The sequence below is a fragment of the Astyanax mexicanus genome, chromosome 18 (genome assembly GCF_023375975.1).
Source record: "Astyanax mexicanus isolate ESR-SI-001 chromosome 18, AstMex3_surface, whole genome shotgun sequence".
Classification (NCBI taxonomy): Eukaryota; Metazoa; Chordata; class Actinopteri; order Characiformes; family Acestrorhamphidae; genus Astyanax; species Astyanax mexicanus.
Window position 1 is genome coordinate 40,063,565 of NC_064425.1, and position 22,755 is coordinate 40,086,319.

General features: G+C 38.4%; 1 protein-coding gene across 1 annotated transcript in view; it reads left to right on the forward strand.

The window, feature by feature from the left end:
• Positions 1-22,488, forward strand: part of niban1b (niban apoptosis regulator 1b) — a 54,176-nt gene extending 31,688 nt beyond the window's left edge. The window contains exons 5-14 of the mRNA XM_022672993.2: positions 1,921-2,085; positions 5,834-5,949; positions 10,131-10,235; positions 12,811-12,973; positions 14,189-14,376; positions 15,596-15,742; positions 17,828-17,938; positions 18,308-18,415; positions 18,796-18,907; positions 20,352-22,488. Coding sequence (XP_022528714.2) covers positions 1,921-2,085; positions 5,834-5,949; positions 10,131-10,235; positions 12,811-12,973; positions 14,189-14,376; positions 15,596-15,742; positions 17,828-17,938; positions 18,308-18,415; positions 18,796-18,907; positions 20,352-21,463 — 2,327 coding nt within the window. The 3' untranslated portion in view covers positions 21,464-22,488. The remainder of the gene's footprint in view (positions 1-1,920; positions 2,086-5,833; positions 5,950-10,130; positions 10,236-12,810; positions 12,974-14,188; positions 14,377-15,595; positions 15,743-17,827; positions 17,939-18,307; positions 18,416-18,795; positions 18,908-20,351) is intronic.
• Positions 22,489-22,755: the final 267 nt, after the last annotated feature.

Below are 22,755 nucleotides of genomic sequence, written 5' to 3' on the forward strand. Positions count from 1 at the left end.
AAAACATTTTCTATTAATAATAAAAAAAAAAAACAGAAAGATTAACAGTGTGATGATATGTATTCGTCATTTCAAGTAAGAACATAACATAAGTTACTGGAATTTCTTTAATAGTTAACTTTGTCTGTGAGCTGTCTGTCTGTGTGAAAGGAGATCCCCTCCTAACCAGAAAATGTCAGTAATGTCATAAGCCCTGACCTGTTTTGATTCACTTGATCACTGAAAAACGGTAAAATAAGGCATTTAAAAGCTGGTAGACATTTAAACTTTAATATCTGCTGATATTTTGTGAATTACTATGTGATCTGTGTGGTGTTTGGATGCTTTGAGGAACTTACACAAAGGGGATTCACTGAGTGAATCGGTTCACAAATCAAGTGCAAATTCAAATCAATGATTCAAAACATAGTTTATAAGCCCATGTGTTTGCGTATACACAGCCACGGATATGGCTGATGCCAATTGGGTTAAAATACTGGTACTAAATAAATAGGGTATTGCACCATTTTTAATGAAGAAGTATTGAGATACTTTTCTAGTATCGATATACCGTGTAACACTGATACATCAGCTAGCATATGCTTGTGCCGACCAAGTACATACATTAGGAGGGATGTGAGAAAAGAGTACCCATCCAGTGAGAGAATGACCAATTGCACTCTCTCAGACTCTGGCTGCTGATGCTGAAGCAGTGATCCTTTTATCACAGTGTTGAAAAACCTTTAAGAAAAGGTTATCACACATTATTTTTTGTGCATCTCTAAAGTAAACCTATTAAAAACACATTTTCAAAAGCAGCTCAGATGGCTCTGGATCTATACGCAACAACTATTAAAGAAATACAGTTTCAGTTCCTGAGCAAAGGGTAAAATTCTTCACCCTGCTTTCGCTTTTCCTAAATAGGAAGTAACTGTGCAATAGCTCTGTTTTTTTTTTTCATTTTTGAGAATCAAATCAGCATTTATAAAACATTTTTGTTTGATAAAGCAGTTTTGCCTTTCCTGTTTTACATATATTTTACCCTACCTTTATTTAAATATATGACATCATAAAATTACAGCTCATTGCTGGTAACTGGTTTCAGATGGGTTAAACTGGTATTTAATGATCAAGGTGTTTGAAAAGCTGGCAATGGAGGTGACAGTATATCCAATACTGGTAAACTACACTATATTGCCAAATGTATGTGTACTTTGCCTTTGCATGAATATAAATTGAGGGACATCCCATTCTTAATCCATAGGCTTTATTATGATGTTGGCCCACCATTTACAGCTATAACAGCTTGAAATCTTCTGGGAAGGCTTTTCACAAGGTTTAGGAGTGTGTTTATGAAGAATTTATGAAGATTCTTCTTCTTTGCTCTAATTAATGTTCTGTCAGGTTGAGGTCAGGACTCTGTGCAGCCCAGTCAAGTTCTTTCACACTAAACTCGCTCAACCATGTCTTTATGGATCCTGCTTTGAGCACTGGTGGGCAGTAGTTATGTTGGAGCAGGAAGGGATCATCCCCAAATTTGTTCTGCAATGTTGAGAGCATAAAATTGTCTAAAATCTTTTTGATATGCAGAAGCATTAAGACAAGGGTCGGCAATTAAGTTTGGCTGTGGGCCAGATATTTTCCAAGCCATTTGATGGAGGGCCAAAAAAAAAAAAAATCTGTTTTGGAAAATTAAGTGTAATGGGATGGACTGCTACAGACTAGTAGCCACATCTGGCCCACAGGCCGCCTATTGCCAACCCCTGCATTAAGAGTTTCTTTCACTGGAAGAGTTTCTTTCACTTCTGAAAAACAAACCTTAATTATCCCCTCTCCACCTAACTTTACACTAGGCAAAATGCAGTCAGACAAGTACCATTAATGCGATCTAGCAACCGCCAAACTCTCTCTCTGAGATTTGTCTCTGTGTTTGATTGACAGGCTCTAAAGAGGACGGATCACCACCTGTGGTAACGGTTCCTGGTCCATTTGCTGTGTACCTCAGACTGCCCTACAGGAGAGACTGGTACTTCAGCTTTCAGCAGGAGGAGCAGCAGATCCAGTTCATCTCCATACTGTCCGACTGCATCCGGCACCAGAACAGCGGTAAACTTAACACACACACTTTAATATGTTTTCATTTTTATTACATTTCAAAATAGTCACTGATCATTAATATAAGCATCTCCAATTAATAATAAAAACATGCCATTAAATATACAATATTATAAATGCACAGTATGTATACACAATATAAGGTCTAGCTATAGGGATAATTGTTATATTTGTAATAATATAAAAATTATCCCTATAGCTAGACCCTATATTGTGTATAAGTACCATTAGGTGATAATAATGTACTACATATATAATATAATGCAAATATGACTCATTTGTATTATCTGTATGTAAAAATATTTTATAGCTGTCTAATGAAATCCAAGTAATCCAAGTATCTCCATTTTTGTAATTTTTTTAGTTTTCTACAATATTTAAAAACACAGACAATTTCTTTATGAATTAACCAGTAGAAAATCTCAAAAATTACCAGAAATAAACTCCTTTTATATTGAGTTCCGTTGAAATCTAAGAAGGTTTGGGCCCTTTTTTTGTGATCGTAGGAGAGCCATTAACCATGCAGCATGCAGCTTGATTTGGGGCGTGTCAGTGTGTCTCTTTGCTATTATAACGAAGGGAAAAGTACACCTTGTGCAGCTTAATTATCATGGGTGTGTTTTGGGCATGATGTGAAATAAAACAACCAAGGAACCAATCAGTGAGCCACTTGCCATTCCCTTTAAGAGCCAGGTGCGCTCTGACTTTGGCGGGTTGCTATTTTAACGATGCAGCGCTTCTTCGCTTCTCAACAGAGGAAACTGACCTGCTTATTTACGCTGTGAAGGAGTGCAAGCAGGTTATTTACAGGAACAGCAATGTTACTTTATTGTGTATTTTGTTTATAGTTTATGTATGGGTTTTTAACCGTGTGTGTGTGTAAAGAGCGGGGGTGTTGAATGTTCAGTGAATTACCTATCTATATTTTTGTATTTACCCGTCTATATCTACAGTATATGTCATATGATATCCCATATGTATTAGATATTTGTTAGTATCTATAGTATGTTATATTTCCTAATCTTAATTTTAGGATTAGGGTTAACGTAACTAAAACATGCAATATGGTTAGTAAAACACTTAATAAAAATCTTATTCGTCCAAAAAAAGAGACAAATTACATCATTCTTGTAATGGCCTAACTTTGAATTGTAGGTTGTAGCGACACACACACACACACACACACACATTCACACACAGAACTTCTCATGCACATGGTGTGGGAGGGGCCTTTTTAAAGCGCAATAAACAGACAAAATAAAAACAGCTACATCACCAGCACTCCTCCAGCTCCACACCCACTGAAAAGATCTTATCACTTTCCTCTCTAGTCTGCTCTACTCTTTCTACTGCTTCTTTCTACTCTTTACAAAACACTGTGTTCTTGACACACCTTCAATATTATGTGTAAAATACATTTATTGACCAACAAAATAATTATAAAGCCCATTTTACTACAGTTATGTCTCAGAACATGGAAAAGTGCTTCCCCCAGTCGCAGCCCTGTTAACAGGCTCTCAGCGGATACTTGTGGGTGGTGTAACTCTTAGTGAGAGACGATCGGCTACCAGACTAATTCGGCTACTACTATTTAATTAATTTCAGTTTTCCCCAATAAACTTATCCTTTCACTCTAATACTGTTATCACTTATCATATTGTATCATCATTACATTGACAAATACATTATTAAGCTTTATTACATTCCAACTATCAACTTCTTAGAGCCGTATTATTATTTTTGTCAAGTGTCCTGTATATATAGCAATAAATTTAGTAAGGCTGCATACTGGGCACGCTCAGAAAGCCCATCACCAGGTTTAGACCGGTTTCTCTTCGGTGGTCTTGGTAACGCTCTAATAATATCCAGCTCAGTAGAGCAGCTCTTCCTGTGTGGGGAAAGGCCTGGGTGACTCGACTGTTAGCGGTTAGCATGCTTCTGCAGAGCAGGGCACAGCATCAGTACTAGCCCTATGTCACTCTGAACCGAAACATGTGCTGTTTTCACACCTTTCGGCGTGTGATTTAGGTGTGCAGTATGCAGGACGCCTATTGTTTTACATATATATTTTAAATACACTATGACACCAGTGTTTTTCCAATGTTTTTTAGTGTTTTTTTAAATGTTCTGCATTGTACATTAACACTAAAGTCATCTAAACTATGAAGAAAAACATATGGAATTATTTAATTAACAAAAACGTTAAACAAACCAGAATAAGTTTTATATTTTAAATTCTTTAAAGTAGCACCTTTTGTTTAGATGACAGCTTTACACATCTTGGCTGGATTTTCTCACCTGGAATGTTCAGCTTTCAGTTAACAGGTGTGCTGAACTCATCAAGAGTTTATTACTTGAATTTCTTGTCTCTTAATAAAGTGTTTGAGAGCATCAGTTGTAAAGTTGTGAAGAGGTGAAGTTGGTATACAGTGAATAGTGAATATTTGAGTAATGTTCTAATCCAGATTATAAGAATCAAGAACTATTCAACTAAGTAAAGATAAAATACTTTAAGAAACCTTGAAGTATACTCAAGTGTAGTTGCAAAACCTATTAAAAAGGTAATGGTGAAACTGGCTCTCATCAGGAACTTAAAGTTGGGCTGTCAGAGTGCCTGTAATAAGTATCAAAAGTGACTTGACATCCTACAAATTTGCACCCTACACCATGACACCAGGCCTGCTGTTTGTTTGACATGTGACAACAATCCATTAATATTGGTACTTTGGTTTTGGTTGTTTCTAGCAAAACAAAATGGCATGACTATCCACCAAGTTTCATTCCTTTAGGTTGATTCATTCTGGGTGCAACTATGTTTTTTTCTGTATGTCTTTTACTTGGGACCCTATTTTAGCACCACTTAATTTAGGGCGTGTCAGTGTGTCTTTGCTATCATAAAGACAGGAAAAGTACACTTTGCGTGCCGTTAAAACGTGCATAAGGCATAAGTACTAATTATCTTAATTAATCATGGGTGTGATTTGGTTGTAACATGCAATAAAACAGAAACCTGGACGTGCCCAGCGCTTCTCTGTATATAGAGTAAACTAACCAGCTCGTTCACGCTCGTTCATTCTGTTTGTTGTTGATGTAAAAGTTTGCATACCTGCCAACAGGCACTCACTATAGGTTTGTGCACTACTGCTTGTTCATGTGTGCATAACACTGCCAAGATAGCAATTAACATCTGACTGTTAACAATCTCATTCAGTAAAACCTGTGTTTTCTATTGCCAAGATAACAATACGCCAGAAATTTACCTGAACACACCTAACTTCCAGAACCCCAGGCTCATCAGTGTAGATATATTCACAAGCACCGTTGATATTCAAACGACACAGGCAGAAGGTGTGAAAATAGACTGTTGTCGAGGTGTTAGATAGCAATGAGCACAGGGTATAAGATAGGGCCGTTGGTCTTTTCTGTTTAATCTAAAGCACATACTGAAGGCCTTTTGGCTTCTTATTAAATATGATGTCAGTTCTGATGCTGTCCAAGGGCTGTTCTCTCGTCCTACTTTCTCATTCCAACACATTTTTCTCATTCTCTCTCTCTTTATTCCTCCTTTTCTCATAGTTCTGGTATCGGGGTGACCACATAAGGGAAGCTTCTCAGACTCACACAGTTTCCTCCAGTGTATTACACAACCGTCGCTGATGAGGAACATGGGCGACAAGACAAAGTTTTACGAGTTCTCGTATATTAATCTGTCCATTTCTCTATTCCTCTCTCTCTGCAGACTTTCTGAAGAAGACTGAATGTGATACCCTGGCCTTCCTGAAAGCCATTCATTTCTACAGGCAGGAGAAGGGTCATTACGAGTCCTGGGAGATGCTGGTGGGCTCGGACTTTCAGGTGTGTTTAAAAGCATATGGTGCGTTTAAAAACGTATGGACAGTATGCTGAAGTGCCAAAAGTCATGGGACAGCAGTGTGTAAATTAGTCATGAAATGTTGCCTTAGGGGTCGGTTTAGTGTTACCTATAGGAGTTGTGAGGTGTTATCTACAGGGGCACGAAAAAGTATTTGCCCCCTACAGATTTCTTTGTTTTTGCTTTTTTGCCATAGTTAAGTTTTTCTGATTGTCAAACAAACTTGAATATCAGACAAAAAGAACCTAAATAAATAAAAAAGCAGTTTTTAAATGATTTTATTTATAAAGGAAAAAATGCAATCCAAACCAAACTGGCCCTATGTGAAAAAAGTTATTGCCCCCCATGAATTTACTGCCATTAGCATATATTTGGAAAGCTGAGTTCAATTTCATCACTAACCACAACCAGGCCTAATTACTGCCAAACCTGTATAATCAAGAAATCACTTAAATAAAAGCAGCTAAAAGATCTCAAAAAGAAATACGTTATGCCCCAATCTAAAGAAACTCAAGAAAAGATGAGAAAACAAAGTCATAGAAATCTATGTTTGAGTGCTAAAGCTTTGGGACTCCAGAGAACCACAGTAAGAGCTATTACTCACAAATAGAGAAAAAATGGAACACTTATGAACCTTTCCAGGAGTGACAGGTCTACTGAAATTACTCCAAAAAGGCATGGACAACTCATCTAGGAGGTCACAAAAGAACCCAGAACAACATCCGCAGATCTCACATGCTTACTTGCCAAGGTCAGTGTTAATGATGACTGGGAGTGTTCCAAAAATCACTGCTGACCAAAAGGAATACAAAGGTCTGCCTCACATTGGCCAACAAACATCTTGGTGATCAGGACTTTGGGTAAATATTCTTTGGCCTGATGAGACAAAAATTGAACATTTTGGAAGATGTGTGTGCCGTTACATCTGGTGTATAACTAACATACTGAACGTAAAACATGGTGGTGGTAGTATAAAGATCTGGAACGGCTTTGCTGCTTTGGACCTGGAAAACTGTTAACAGTAAATGAGGGAGCCATAAATTCTGCTCTCTAACAACAAATCCTGAAGAAGAATGTCTAGCCCTCAGACAAAATAAATCTGTAGGGGGCAAATACTTTTCACAGCACTGTATAACTGAGTTTGAAGACTCACCAGTGTGCTCATAGTAAAGCACTGTGAATAATGTAGAGGTAACTTGTGAGTTAAAAGGCGATGTGTGTGATGTGTGATGTGTGTGTGTTTTGGAGAGGTGGTGTCCCCTGTTGCCAGATGGGTGTGCCTTAGTTAGATCTCGGTCTAACTGACGTGACCACAAGGGAAACATATAGAACACTCCCTTTCAGGCCAGAGAGACAGAGAGAGTGATAGTGAATATGATTTTCATTTTTTAATATGATGCAAATCTGACAGTTGTACTTAATAGTGCGTCAGTATTACACAACAAATGGTTCAAGGGTAATGGGCCCTCTAGCACCATAATAGTGTCCCAATCATGTTTTTGTTTTCTCTGATACGATTAAAATAGATAACTCTGTATGTAATGCATCTATATAATATATGAGTGTCTCGTTTTGAACTGAATTGATGAAATAAAGTTACTTTTCAATGATATTACAATTTTTTGAGATGCACTAGTAGTTTTTATTTGTAGAATTTCCGTCCAGTTTACAAATTGAGTCAGATTTGATGTTCTTTTTGTTGTACTTATTCTGGCTCACATAGCAGCTCTAATGTGTTTTCCAGTGAGATGAGAGGGGCGATAAGGGGGCTAAAGGAGGGTCCTTTAACACTGAGAGGAAAACAGAGGTGTTTCCTGTGCTGCTACTGCACTTCCCGTGGATGCCCCTGCAGTCACCTCATACAACTTACACACACACAACAGACACAACACACACACACAGCTCATACAGCTTTGAAATCTGTGAATCTTGTGATTAAAAGGATAAGCGTGATAGTGATGGGCTGGGCCCATCTTCACTATACTGTTACAACACAGAGTAAATAAACAGGACACTGTGTTTTCTGAGACTTTACATTTGTATACTTTTAAAGGTCCATCTACTTCCTGTCCAATAATTGTCTATATACACTATCTGTCCAAATATTTGTGGACGCTGCAATCAGCTATTTTAAGTTAATCTGCATTCATTGCTGATGTGCACATGCACAAACACAGGCTGTTCAGTCCCTGTATAAGACTATACATACGTACTGCCAATAGAATAGGACTCTCTGAAGCAGATAATCAAACATGAACCTAGTGACATTATGCCTAATGCCAAGCGTGGGCTAGAGGAATATAAGGCACCTACAGGTGCATCATAAAACATTTTAATATCATTAAGAAGTTACTTTATTTCAGTAATTCAGTTCAAAATGTAAAACTCATATATTGTAGAGATCTATTACACACACAGTGATCTATTTAAAGTATTTATTACTTTTATTGTTGATGATTATGACTTACAGCCAATGAAACCCCAAAAATCAGTGTCTCAGAAAATTAGAATATTATATGAGACCAATTGGTACTTTTGGCAGTGTGGGCAGTGTGCCAAGTCCTGCTGGAAAATGAAATCTGCATTTCCAAACCATCACTGATTGGTGGAAACTTCACACTAGACCTCGAGCAGTTTGGACCGTGTGTCTCTCCACTCTTCCTCCAGACTCTGATCCCTTGATTTACAAACGAAATGTAAAATTTACTGATGATCAGTGATGGTTGGGAGAGACATGTCATCTGCTGGTGTTGATCCACTGTGTTTTATTATCAAGTCTAAAGTCAGTGCAGTGTTTCAGTGTTTTCCTGGAAAATCTTACAGCACTTCATGCTTCCCTCTGCTACTGACAACTTTTATGGAGATTTGCGGGTTTCATTTCCCAGCAGGACTTGGCACACTGCCCACACTGCCAAAGGTACTAATTGGTCTTATGTAATAATTTAATTCTAATAAAATACTGATTCATCTATATAATATGTGTTTTGCATTTTAAAACGAAGTACTGAAATAAAGTAACTTTCCAATGATAATACATTTTTTGAGATGCACTAGTATGAAGTGTTAAATCTTAATAAGAAGTGTGAGTCTCACAAGTTCTCACCGTGTATTAAAATAATCATAAGCCAGAGAGTTCAAGTGTTCATCATATTAGAATCAGTTTAAACATAGATCTGTTTGGTTTGATATTGTTAGAAACAGATTTGTTTCCGTTTCCAGATGTTGAATGATGAGTAATATGAGGCTGTGGTGCTGTAGAGTAATTTTATTGTATGAGGCATTTCAGCCACTGGGTGACTCTCAGTTTAACTGGATGAGTCAGGGTCGTCTGACAGCTCTTGTTTCTGTGACTCATTTTACATCACTAAACCCAGTGTGTGTTGGCAGGACAACAGTGTGCGTCAGAGCTTCTCCATACTGGTGAATACTCTGTGGGCTATCTTAAATATGTAGAATAACCAGTGGAAAACCAGAGAAAACAGAGTAAACAGTCTGATCGTTTCAATGGTAGCATGATGGTGGTAAAACTAAATAGAAAAAGAAATGAAGGTCAGTCAATCCGAAATATTTTAAGAACTTTGAAAGTATCATCAAGTGTAGTGGCCATCAAAAAGGTTATGATGGAACTGGCTCTCATCAGGACCGCCCCAGGAAAGGAAGAATAAGAGTTCTCTCTGTTGTACAGAATAAGTTCTTCAGAGTTACCAGTATCAGAAACCACAATTTAACAGCTCCCCAGATAAGAGCATCTAAATATTTCACAGTGTATTTAGGTTTGTTTAACACTTTAAAGTTACTACAGGATTCCTGGAATAATGGAACTCCATCCATTCCCTTGATGGGATGAGTTTGGGAGTGCGGTGGGGTGATTATCATCCAACATTAAACCTCATTAGTGCTTTGGTTTAATTACTGAATTCAGTCAAATCCTCACAGCAGTGCTCTTTCAAAATCTAGTAGAAAGTCTTCTCTGGAGAGTAGAGACAGGTACTCAAACAAAAGCAGGATAAACTCTTTCTAATACCATTGATTTGCAAGAAACAGTGAATGAGCAGGTGCCCTGATACTTTGGTCCATACAGTATATGTGCCGTTTGTATGTGTGTGTTTATATATGTATATATAGGACATATTTTATAGATGTGTGTGTGTGTGTGTGTGTGAAGGTGCTGGCCAACCATGTGATGGAGGAGCTCCTGCCCTCGCTGCAGACGGAGCTGCTGCCCAAGCTGAAGGGGAAGAAGGTGGAGAGGAAGAGAGTGTGGTTCACGGTTGGTGACATCATCCTCACACCTCACACCCAAATACACCAGTGATGAATTTCTGCAGAAGCTGACAGTATCAACAAACACAGTGTGCAGAAGCCGCTATGAGATATTCTTTGTTTGTTAATTAGTCAAAACAATCAAAATGCACTATTAAAGGAACACTGGAGAGATGTCTGCTTCACCCTTTCCTCCCCAGAGCGAAGCCCGGTTGCCGGGTTACCAGACTGAGGACATTAAACCTGCTCGTTAACTAGTCTTAGCTGAAACTCAGTGCTGACCTTTTTCTCTGAGGAGACAATAACCTGCTCAGAATCTGTCTTGTAGTCCTTCTGGGTTCTAAGCTGCCTTAATCTATCAAATATGTTTAAATATAAAGATATAGGTGTCTAATATCAGAAAACATACATTTATGCTGCTGTTGCTTGTATAGCAGTTGCACTACAACTGCTATACAAGCAACAGCAGCATAAATGTATGTTTCTAGACACCTATATCTTTATATTTAAACACCTATATCTTTATCTTTATATCTCCTTAATTTACTTATGCCGATTATCCCACCCCCTATCACTACTAATGCCCCAACACCAGGAGGGTGAAGATTAGCACACACCTCCTCCAACACGTGAAGTTATCTGCCGCCTCCTTTAACATATTTAGAAGGGCTCGGCTGATTGTTCTCTCTCGGATTCCGGCTGCTGATGCTCAAGCAGCATGACCGGGATTCCAACCAGCGATCTCCTGATTATAGTGGCAGCACCTTGGTCTACACATCTATATCTGAGGATTTCTATACCTCATTACATAAAAAAAATATAAAGGATTACATATAAAGTTTTCATGTTTGGAAAGAAACGGTACTCAAAATCATAATTGTAACTTTAATATTAAATATTTTTCAAATTTAAAGTAAATCTGCAACAAATATAAATAAATATAAATAAATAAAATTTGTGCTTTCCAGAGCTTAATTTTAAAATGAATATTTTTCTGAATACAAATCAAACATTTCACGTCCTCCAAACCTTTCGTTTCATTATGGTTGTCTAGTTTTTATGTCTGTCAATTTTAATATTTTGGGGTTGATTTTTGTTACTGATCTGAAATGAATAAGTGCAGTAGAGAGTGTGAGAACACTGCACTGACCTGTGGGATATGTCAGCGGGGTCTGATCTTACCATGAACATACTGACCAGTGTTCAGACAACCTCACTCACAAGATAACACCTCACAATGTATTCAGATGTAGCCATTCTCAAGCCTATGTTCTCATGTTCCGTGATGTTTGGCATCTTAGTGTGAAAAAAAGTGAAAAAGTGGATTTTTTTTTTAATATAATATTATATTATTGAAAGTATAGACGGTGTCAGTCTGATATTATTTCTTTTTAATAATAAAGCTTTTCTGTGGAACACTGGTTCACAGTAGCTGTGTCAGGTTCTCTGGTCTCTAAACGATCTCTGATTTCGTGCCCAAAATCATATTCAGTTAAATTTTGTGAAACATAAACTCCGCTGTGTGCCCACAGCAGCTGGCAGCGCCGCTATAAAGAGGCAGCTCTGGCTAATTTGGAGCAACCAGACAAAGGCAGCTCTGTGTAGAGGAGGCAGTGGGCTTGTGGGACAGATGCCACATTTAGCATGTGCGGATGAATGTGCTGGATGCTGTGTAGAATTAGTTTTCATTTCTAATTGTAATCCAACAGTACAGTTCCAACAATGCTCATTCATTGTTTTTACCAAAATTAAGCGTATTTAAAAGAGGTTTATCCTGCTTTTGTTGGAGTTACTGTCTCTACTGTCAAGAGAAGACTTTCTAGTAGATTTTGGAGCATTGTGGTGAGGATTTTCTATGCATACAGCTACAAGAGCTTGGGGTCATTCACTGCTCCACAGCTCAATACTTCAGGGTTTAACCCACCCACCCCCCAAGGCCACACCTGGCATTAGAGTAAACATGGTGCCGATAGGGACACATTTGTTTATCTGCTCCAGAGAGTCCTATTGGCAGTCTATTGGCAGTACTCAAGCTGCGTGGTAGGGCTGCAACGATTAGTCGATATAATCAGCAATGTTGATTATTTAAATTTGTCGACTACAAATGTAATTTTCGACTAACCGTTCATTTGTAACAGTGCTGCATTACACAAAGTGATGGGGACAGAAACGCAATGTCTTACTCACACAGGTTACACTCAACTTATTCTGTGTCTCCAAAAGTGCCCAACTCAACAGAATACATAATTAATCACTAAATACTTGTGTTTTCCATGTTTAAATAACATCTAGACTTTAAAATGCCTTTTAAATCTAATGTTCAGCTGTTTTCTATCTTTTTAGAGATTGAGGACATCAGTGTCATCGACAGGTGCAACTTAAAGTAGCAGCTAAATGCAGCACTCATTATAAGGGTATCCACAACAAACAGTTGGACATATGGTCCACCTGCACTGCCACTCCTGGCTGTAATGTATGGCTAAAGCATTATGAAGGATTGAACCAGCGAGCTTCTGATGATAGACTGGATTTGCTTGGATTTATTAATTTATTTAGTTTGTTGTTGTTTGTTTGTTCTACAGACGGTGGAGGCTACATATGTTCTAGTGCAGGAGCAGCTGAGGGAGGGGCTACAGAGCCTGAAGGAGGAGTGCAGGGAGGCGGCCAAACAGCAGGAGGCGCTCATACGCTCCCACATGGATCAGATCATCAACTCCCGCACCTTCCTCCAGACCAAACTACAAGGTGTGTGCTTTCATTGTGCTGTGATGTTTTAACATGTGACGTCGGTTACAACCAATCAGCTCATGCATGTTAATGATCAAAGCACAAGCAAAAAATCTGATTATTTCAGGAATCGGATCAATACAATTAATATTCTGGTAAAAATCAGTCTGACCAACACATGCACATGCACTTAATAATCTGATAATTTAAGAAAATCAGATTTTGTCAGTAATCCTATCAACACATTTAAATGCAATGTTATTAAGTGAACAGTTAATAACTTTCTTTGCTTATTAAATTCAAAGAAATTACAATTTACTTAATAATCTGACCTGCACATTAACATGCACTTATTAATCCAATCACCTTACTTACAGGCACGTAATAATATGAAACTGCAAAGAATCAGATTTTGTCAGTAATCCAATCAAGTTGTTTACATGAATTTAATGATATGATTCAGTAATCTGTTAATGTGCATGTGCGTTTAGTAATCTGGTAACTGCAAAATTGGTAAATTCGGGATTTATGTGAGTCAGGTGATTAAGATTCTCTTAATTAATTATGGGTGTGTTTTTGGCGTAACATGAAATAAACCAATCATCGTGTCTTTTGCGATTCCATATAAGAGCCAGGTGTGCTCTGACTTTGGCAGATTGCTATTTAAATGGTGTGGCGCTTCTGTGCTTCTCAGCAGAGGACACTGACCTGTGTGTTCATGCTATGAAGGTGCGAGAGCAGGTCATTTAAATGACTATTATGTGCGTGTGTTGCTATGATAGGAATGGACATCTGACTGTTGTCAGAGTTTAAATCAGACAATGGTGCACCTGTGTTTCTCACTGCCTAGATAGGAATAGACCAGAAATGTACCACCACACCCATCAGCATAGATATATTAAAAAACTTTGTTGCTATTTCATTTTTAGAGTTCCTCCCCTTCCTAGAGTCATCCAGTCCATTCTCATAATAAATCAGAGGCGTGGTATGAACTCACTAAATGGTTTTAAGCTGGTCTAGAAGGATGCACCATAAAGAAAGTATTTCACCGCCACATTTGAAGGATTCTCCAAATCCTTTGGGAGAGCCTTTAGAGACGTCAAGGCCGAGAAATGCAGTCTTATTCATGTTTCACTCTTTGAGAAAAATCAGTTTGCATAAACTGTTAAAGAGGAACGTCATATTATTTCCATGTTCTGCTATTCATACTGTACGGTGGTGTGTGTGTTTTAGGACTGGTCTCAGAGCCGGCTGTGAAGTTCTGTTCTGAAAGTGTGGCCCCGTATCTGGCGTCTATCCTGGAGGAGCTGATGGGGCCGGTGAGCTCAGGCTTCCAGGCTGTGAGGCAGCGCTTGGAGGCTGAGCTGAGCCGGGTCTGCAGGGACTTCACTCCGGGAGGAGGTCCAGAAGAACTCACTAAAGTACGGGTCAAACAATAAATAAGGCTGAAAATATTTTAAATGAAATCCAAAGCCTTAAGCACTGCTTTACTACACGTAATAAAACCTGCCCGAATTTAAGAGGGAATATCTGTGTAATTTCCCCAGATTACCCCAGATAGCCTGAACTGAAAGGTCATAGCACCACACCCTGAAGATTCATACTGGATTAAATCCCACCACAGTTACTTATGTAAATAAATACTAGATCAAAATTAACCATTAAGTTATTAATCTCAGACTCACAGACTACACACACTGCCGATTCATACTGGATTAAAATCACTCCACAGTTATTACTGTCAGACTTTATAAAGTACACAAACTGTAGATTCATACTGGATTAAAATCACTCCACAGTTATTACTGTCAAACGGTATAAATTATACACACACGGCATATTCATACTGGATTTAAATGTACCTACAATTATTACTCTTTGACTGTGTAAACTACACACACTACAGATTCATACTGGATTCAAATTAAATTACAATTATTATTACCTTCAGACTGTATGAACTACACATACTGTAGATTCATACTGGATTAAAATCACTTCACAGTTATTACTGTTTGACTATATAAACTACACACACTTCAGATTCATACAGGATTATAACCAACCTATAATTATTAGAGTCAGACTGTATAAACCACACATATTGCAGATTCATACTGGATTAAAATCACTCCACAGTTATTACTGTTTGACTATATAAACTACACACACTGCAGATTCATACTGGATTATAATCAGCCTATAATTATTACTCTCAGACTGTATAAAGTACACACACTGCCGATTCATACTGGAATAAAAACACTCCAAAGTTATTACTGTCAGACTGAATAAACTACACACACTGCAGATTCATACTGGATTAACCTACCTTGATTACTGTCAGACTGTACAATTGAACACATTCAGATTCATACTGGATTGAATTCACTTTTATTACTTTCAGTGTCGTAGTGTGTAGTTTTTACAGTCTGACAATAACATCTGATCCTATCAGAAATTGTTTAATTATAGAACTAACTTTTTATATTGCTTATTGGGCATGGGTTTGTCAGAACATTAGTTGACAGGTTGTTCCACTCTCCTCCATATCCAGACATGGATTATCATCATTCATTCATATAGAAGCGATTAAATCTGTGACTCTGACCCTGTCTGTGTTTGTGTTCTGAATCGTAGACGCTGGACGAGGTGGGTCGTGCCCAGCTGGAGGACTGTTATCAGCATGTGACTGTCCTGAAGGAGCAGCTGCAGGAGCTCAGGAACCGCTTCAAATTCTCCAATTCCACACTGCTGGTTCACACCACCCAGAGCCACATGCAGCAGGTGGGCCTCAGGGTGCAGCTGGGGACCATCACAGGGTCAGATGGTCTTACTACAGTGGTTGGCCTGTAATCAAGTAATGAGATCTGGAGTTCAGCACAGTTTGGTGTTTTAGACACAATGTTTTTAGCAAATTTTGGACGCCACATTTCTCAAATTCGATTTTTTGCTTAGATCAGATTTGGCTATCTTGATGGTTCACATTCACAAATGTAAGTGATCTGTATCTGTATGTAATGTGAGCAAATCTGTCCCTGAAACGCCTCACATGCTCACATTGATACCTGTATAAACGTCTCCTTCTTCACCAACAACAAAAATATTATATTTGAGAGACGACTTGTAGATTCATAAAGGGGAAATGGATGAGTTAGCAGCTCATATGTGGAGCATCTTTTGCTGGAGTGGAGAAACAGTAAACAGCTGGTCTGAAGTTCATGTTCAGGTCGAGGAGGACAGAAAAGGCCAGGCAATTTGCTTTTGCTGTTTTTGCAGCTATAGATGCACAGCTGCTCCAAGAGATGTGTGGGTACGAGAGAGAAACCCGTAGCATAATTAATGCGTAAAAGCAAAAAGACACTTGAATTTCGCATGAATTTGATTTGACCATTCACATTAATGTCGTATGTCTGTGGAGCGGATTCATATTCAGTTTGGGACCACATATGAAAGTGACTAAAATCTGATTTAAAAAAAATTTAATTTGGCACGTTCACACAACCATGAAAAAATCAGATCTTAGCCACATTGTGAAAAAAATGCAGATTTGAGTCACTTTGGCCTGGTAATGTTAATGAAGCCTGTGAGTCGTTTGGATGGTACTTTACTGCGATACTTAGCACAACCAGGGCATGGCTATCAACAGCTTCATGAGCATGTATTGTATAGACCATAGACCTTTTCTTACTTGTGTAAAAACAGGTATAAATACATTAGCATTGTGCTAATTGGTGCTAACTGGAGTGTAATCATCCACTTGGTAGAAGTTGTTATCTACATTAGCAGTATCGCTCCAGTGCTAAAGTACAGCTAAAGTACAAATGTCTTCCTGCTGTCACTGCTTTCTGAAGATAGCGCTAATGCTAATTTTCTTAGCGGTTAAATAGTGAATTCTGCTGTTTTGTAAACAGTGGTTAACAGGAAAAGCTGTGTGTCTGACAGAGTATTTACTAATCTGACTCAGAGCAGTGGCTCCCCCTGCAGGACATCAGGGAGTAGCTCAGGACTAATATTACACTACTAATAATTTATATTTATAGGGCAATATCAGTATAACAGTCTTTTGTTTTGCAGCATAGTTATAGTTGTTTAAATTACATACTAACACTGTGTAACAGTACATTCTTCACATTATAATACATTTACTCTGAATGCTCACATTATTAAACATACAGAGGAATAACATTAACCTTCACTTTAAAGCACGTTTTGTACATTTTCTGCATATGATTCCTTTGATTTGAGTGTTATCATTCTTTGTGTAATCATGGTTCAATAACACTTTTTTAAAATATGCACTATTACTTATATATTAAATTACATTTCTTACATATATCAAGCTATTGAAATATGTGCAATCATTTCCTGTCCACCCTGTCATCTTGGGATAACCTCGCTCCTTTAAGAAAGTATCATTTGACATTATCAGTCAGTGACATCACAACCTTTACACTGTTTTATATTTAAGGGACTGAAAACATTTACTGCAGCCTTTTTCTCAAGCAGTTAATAAGATTACATTCACTTAATCATTTCTCATATTGTCTCCATACTGAGTTTAAAGCGGTAAAGCTTAATCTGTCCACCCTGTTGCAGTAAAAAATCACAGAAATTAAAGTAAATTTAGAAAATCTAAATGTATTTTTAAACAGAATGAGGTCAACATGAACTATTTTTAAATAAATTGTCCATCCTGTCATGCAGCTTGCAATAACAGGGTGGGATGCAAGTGAAAATATAAAATGATTAAGCTGGGAAATATTATTTCCATGTAGTCTGAAATTTTATAAATATGAAAATTATTAAATTATTTTTGTGAAAGTTATGAAATGTCAATGACCCATAACCCTTTGTGTTGTGTGTTTTTAGCTGATGGAGAACGCTGTATACACATTCGACACGCTGCTTCAACCGGCCTTTAAGGACAAACCGGACAAACTGGCCACAGTGATGGAGAAAGCCAAACTCAGAGTGCTGAAGGTGATTATCCTGCCTCCAACTAACAATCATACACTTAACTGTAGCACCACCCACACTTATGCCTTCATTAAAATTACACTAGGAGTACAAGTAAAGAAAAGGAAAGAAAAGCAGGACATGTATTAGAAACTATATAAATATTTGTAATTTCTAAATTCCTAAAAAAAAAAAAGATGAAAGTTCATAAAGTATGTAAATGCATACTTAATACACACATATATGGTGATAATTATAATTATTATTTCTAATATCAATAATATAATCAATATTATTCATGTATTTAATTAATGAAAATACTTAAAAATGAAAAAAGATGAAAATAGCTGTTTTTTAAATTTATATTAATTATGCTGTTTGTGTCTTTTCCAGCAATATGACTATGACAGCAGTACAGTGAGGAAGAAGATTTTCCAGGACGCTCTGGTGGACATCACCCTGCCAGCCATCAGGAGGAACCTGGCCCCCTCCTGCAAAACTGTACGTAACACCCGATTAAATAAAATAAATGTAAAAAAAAAAGTTAAACAAACAATACAAATCTCTGGCAGCAGGGGTACCAGAAAATTACCATATTGTAACAAACATTTTTTGGCAATTTTTTTACTCCTTATCCATAAAGAACACATTTATTTTACATTTATAGTTTTAGTTTGTCAAAATTTTAAAACCAAATACATCTTGTATTTAATTTTTACAGAATTGACTTGTAATGTTACATGACATTTTAATAGACAGTGCATTCCTGTAATTTTTATATGAAAAACTTGAAAAGTAAAGTGAAAAATACTTATATAGTGATCAAATACCAGTTAACTAGTACATTTTAATATTTTGTGACTTTGTTTGTTGTGTTGTAGGAGCTGCAGAACTATGAGCAGTACATCTTCGCTGATTACACAAACTTCATTCAGGTGGAGAACGTCTACGAGGATTTACTGCTCAACATCCTGAATAACGAAGTCAACAAAGGTAAATTGGTTCATGGTTAAACCCGTCTGAGACAGTAATATTGAGTTATTATTAATATCCAGTAACGAGTAATTCTTTTGGCAAACATGTGGGTATTGAACCCACAACCCCGTCATCAATAACCCAGTGCTCTAACCACTGACCAACCACTGCCCTAAATAAAAAAGCAGGGTTCAGAAAACAGGGTCAACTGTTCTAATGCACCCCTTGAGCAGAGAGGGATAAAAGCCCAACAGTGGAAGCTAAGAAGACCTGGGTATTGAACCCACAACCTTTTCCTAGACCCAGTGCTCTAACCACTGACCAACCACTGCCCTGAATAAAAAAGCAGGGTTCAGAGCACAGGGTCAACTGTTCTAATGCACAACCTGGAGCAGAGAAGGATTAAAGCCCAACAGTGGAAGCTAAGAAGACTTGGGTATTGAACCCACAACCTTTTCATAGACCCAGTGCACTAACCACTAATCAACTCATGCCACAAAAGAGAAAGCAGGGGTGAGAGCACAGGGTTAGCCATTCAATTGCACCCTTGGAGCAGAGAAGATTATGGGATCAAGGGTAATTGAACCCACAACATTTTTAAAGACCCAGTGCAAAAACCACTGAGCAACTTGTGACAAGAATGAGAAAGCAGGGGTCAGTACCTGAGTACTGAACCCACAATCTTGTTATTAGTAACCAGCACTCTTACTACTGAGCCACAGCTGCCCGCAATGAGAAAACAGGGGACGGAGCACCAGCAATTCTATGACAGCAATTATATGACAGTATAAGGGGCCCAACAGTGAAAATTTAGCAGACGTGGGTATCAAACCTACAACCCTGTCATCAACCTTGCCCAGAATACGAAAGCTGGAGTCAAAGCACAGGGTTAGCCATTGTAAGGCACCACTAGAGCAGAGAAGGATAAGGGGCCAACAGTGGAGGCTTACCAGACCTGGGTATTGAACCCACAACCTTGTTATCAGTAACCAGCACTCTTACTACTGAACCAGAGCTGTCTAAAATGATAAAGCAGGGGTTGGAGCGCCAGCCATTCCATGCACCCCTGGAGCAGAGTGGAAGCTTAGAAGACCTGGGTATTGAACCCACCACCTTTTCAAAGATCCAGTGCAAAAAAATGAAAGCAGCGGTGAGAGCACAGGGTCAGCTATTCTAGGGCACCCTTGGATTTGAGAGAGCAGACCTGGGAATTGAACACACAACCTTGTTATCAGTGTTGCTGTGTAGTCAAACACTAGGCCTTATCTGTATTCTGGAAACCTGCCCCATATAGTGTATGGCATAATATATTAAGAGTGTAAGAAAATATGACGAAAAAAATGTTTTAAAAAGGTATGAAAGCGGGCACTGATCAGAAAACAGTAAAAAAAAATAGAGTGACAGTATCTTATTGGTGTTTAAAACATGTTTTTAACGCTTGCTTCTCCTTTTTCCCACTCAGTGGTGAAGGAAGCTGCCAGCCTGAAGAAGAACAACCTGTTCGTGGACAGCACGGACCTGCAGTGCATCAGTCAGAGCAGCCTAAACGACAGCCGGACGCCCCCTCTCTCCGCCCCATCCAGTCCATCCAAAGTCCCCCTCACACGAAAACCTGAGGAGAACACCACCTCCCCATTGGTGGGCAATGGCTGCTTGGAGAGCCAATCAAAAAAGCAGAGCAACCAAGACATTCCAGCGGAGGAGAACCAAGAGATTCCTGCTGAAGCATCTAGTCCTGGAGACTCTTCACCAGCATCCGAGGTTGCAGCAACTGCTTCTGAGGCTGAATCCAAGACTGAGGTGTCTGCAGCTGTTGATCCATCTTTGGTTCCATGTGATACTTCTGCTGATAAACCTGATGTGGCTCCATCCACCCTAGAAGCTGAAGCTCAGAGTGAAGCTGAAAGTCAGAGCGAAGCCGTGACGGTCACAACTTTGGCATCGTTGAGTCTCAACGATTGCCCGACGATTGTCATATCAAAGGATCCCGGATCGTCCAGTGAACAACAGCAAGCTACAGACAAGGCTGTATATCTTATCCCACCAGCTGGAGTGGCAGCAGGAAGTGCAGTTCCTCTTGCAGAAGATGAGGAGAAGGAAAACATGGAGGCTCAGACGGTCTCAGAACCAGAAACATCAGCTCCTGTTGAGCCATGCATTGGTACACCCAAACCTGAGGCTTCCACCATTGAAGTTCCAACAGATTCAGAGTCTAAAGACAATGACGACCCAACGTCTCCAATGGAGACCACGTCTTCTGATCCATCTGGTCCATCTGTTGACTGCACAGTCAGAAGCGAGCCATTGATCCAGAGTGATGCAACTGGGAAGGACACTGTGGTCAATGAAAAAGATTCCCAAGAACTTTCCTCCAACACAGTTCCTCTAGTTGAGGGCGAAAACCTTCCAGAGTCAGTGCCCATTCTAAGTGGAGGCGATGCGGACTGCTCAAGCTCTTCAGATGCAGATGGAGAAGAGCCGCTGGACTGCATAAAGGCCATCAGAGATCTGGTGGTGGAGGTCATTGAAGTGGAGGACATCGTAAAGCCTTGTCCAACCAGCAGTGAAGCTTAGGATGGAGGCCTTTATTTAAAATAAGAAATGAACCTCTGGCTGTGTTAACTGACTCAACATGACTAGAGGTCTAGGGCTGCAACGATTAGTCGATATAATCGATAATGTAGACTATAAAAATTTGTTGACTGCAAACTTCATTACTGACTAATCAAGTCAATTTGTAACTGCAGTGCATTACTAAAAGTGCTGATGACAGAAACACAATGCAATGTTGGAGGGTTCAGGGCTGTTCAGCTCATCCTGTGTCTGCAAAAAAAAAGTGCCCAAACACAATCGATTACACATTTACTCACTAAATATCAGAACATTTCACATTTGTGAGCATTTGAATTACATGTTTTGCTGTTTCTGTCATTTTGAAACAGAACCTGTACACACAGGAAGCATGGCATGGTGGGCATGGCAAAAACAGTCAGTCGACTAATCGACTAATAAGAAGAATAATTATCAGATTAGTTGACAACCAAAATAATAATTAGTTGCAGCTCTACTGACAACATAAACAAACTGCAAAAAACAACAACAGACAGGACTGGGTTTTATACTTACTAATGCTGATAACATAACATAGACTGGAATGGCATTTGCTTTTGTATTTTATTGTAACTGAAAACTTATATTACATTCTAATATTTTGTACACTGACATTTTGCGATTACGAAATATAAATATCAGATTTTATACAAAATTTGTTTTTAGTAAATGTGTAAAGATCAGAATGAATGAATGAATGAAGCTATGGACAACGGAAAAATCTTAATGTAATTTTTGAAATTATCTTTAAATGCATTTTAATGAAATAAATGTACGTTTTTGGGCCCCATAAAGCAAGACGTAAACCTCACCCATGATTTACAGTTAAGTGTAATCTGATATGAGCAAAACACTGTACATAGAAAAATCAAACCAGTGGCCTTTTATATTAAAACAATAAACATTTTTGTACCAACATAAATGAGTATTACTTGAGTATAATGAGTATTACTAATGTATAACCATACATTAGCAGTTCATGAATATATATATATATTTATATATATATATACATATATATATATATACACATACAGTTTTGAGCACAGTTCTGCTCAAAATATTGCAATGCACACAACATTATGCACACAACCAGAGTTCAAAAGAGGTCAAATTGTTGGTGCACGTCTTGCTGGAGCATTTGTGACCAAGACAGCAAGTATTCGTGATGCATCAAGAGCCACGGTATCCAGGGTAATGTCAGCATACCACCAAGAAGGACCAACCACATCCAACAGGATTAACTGTGGTCGCTG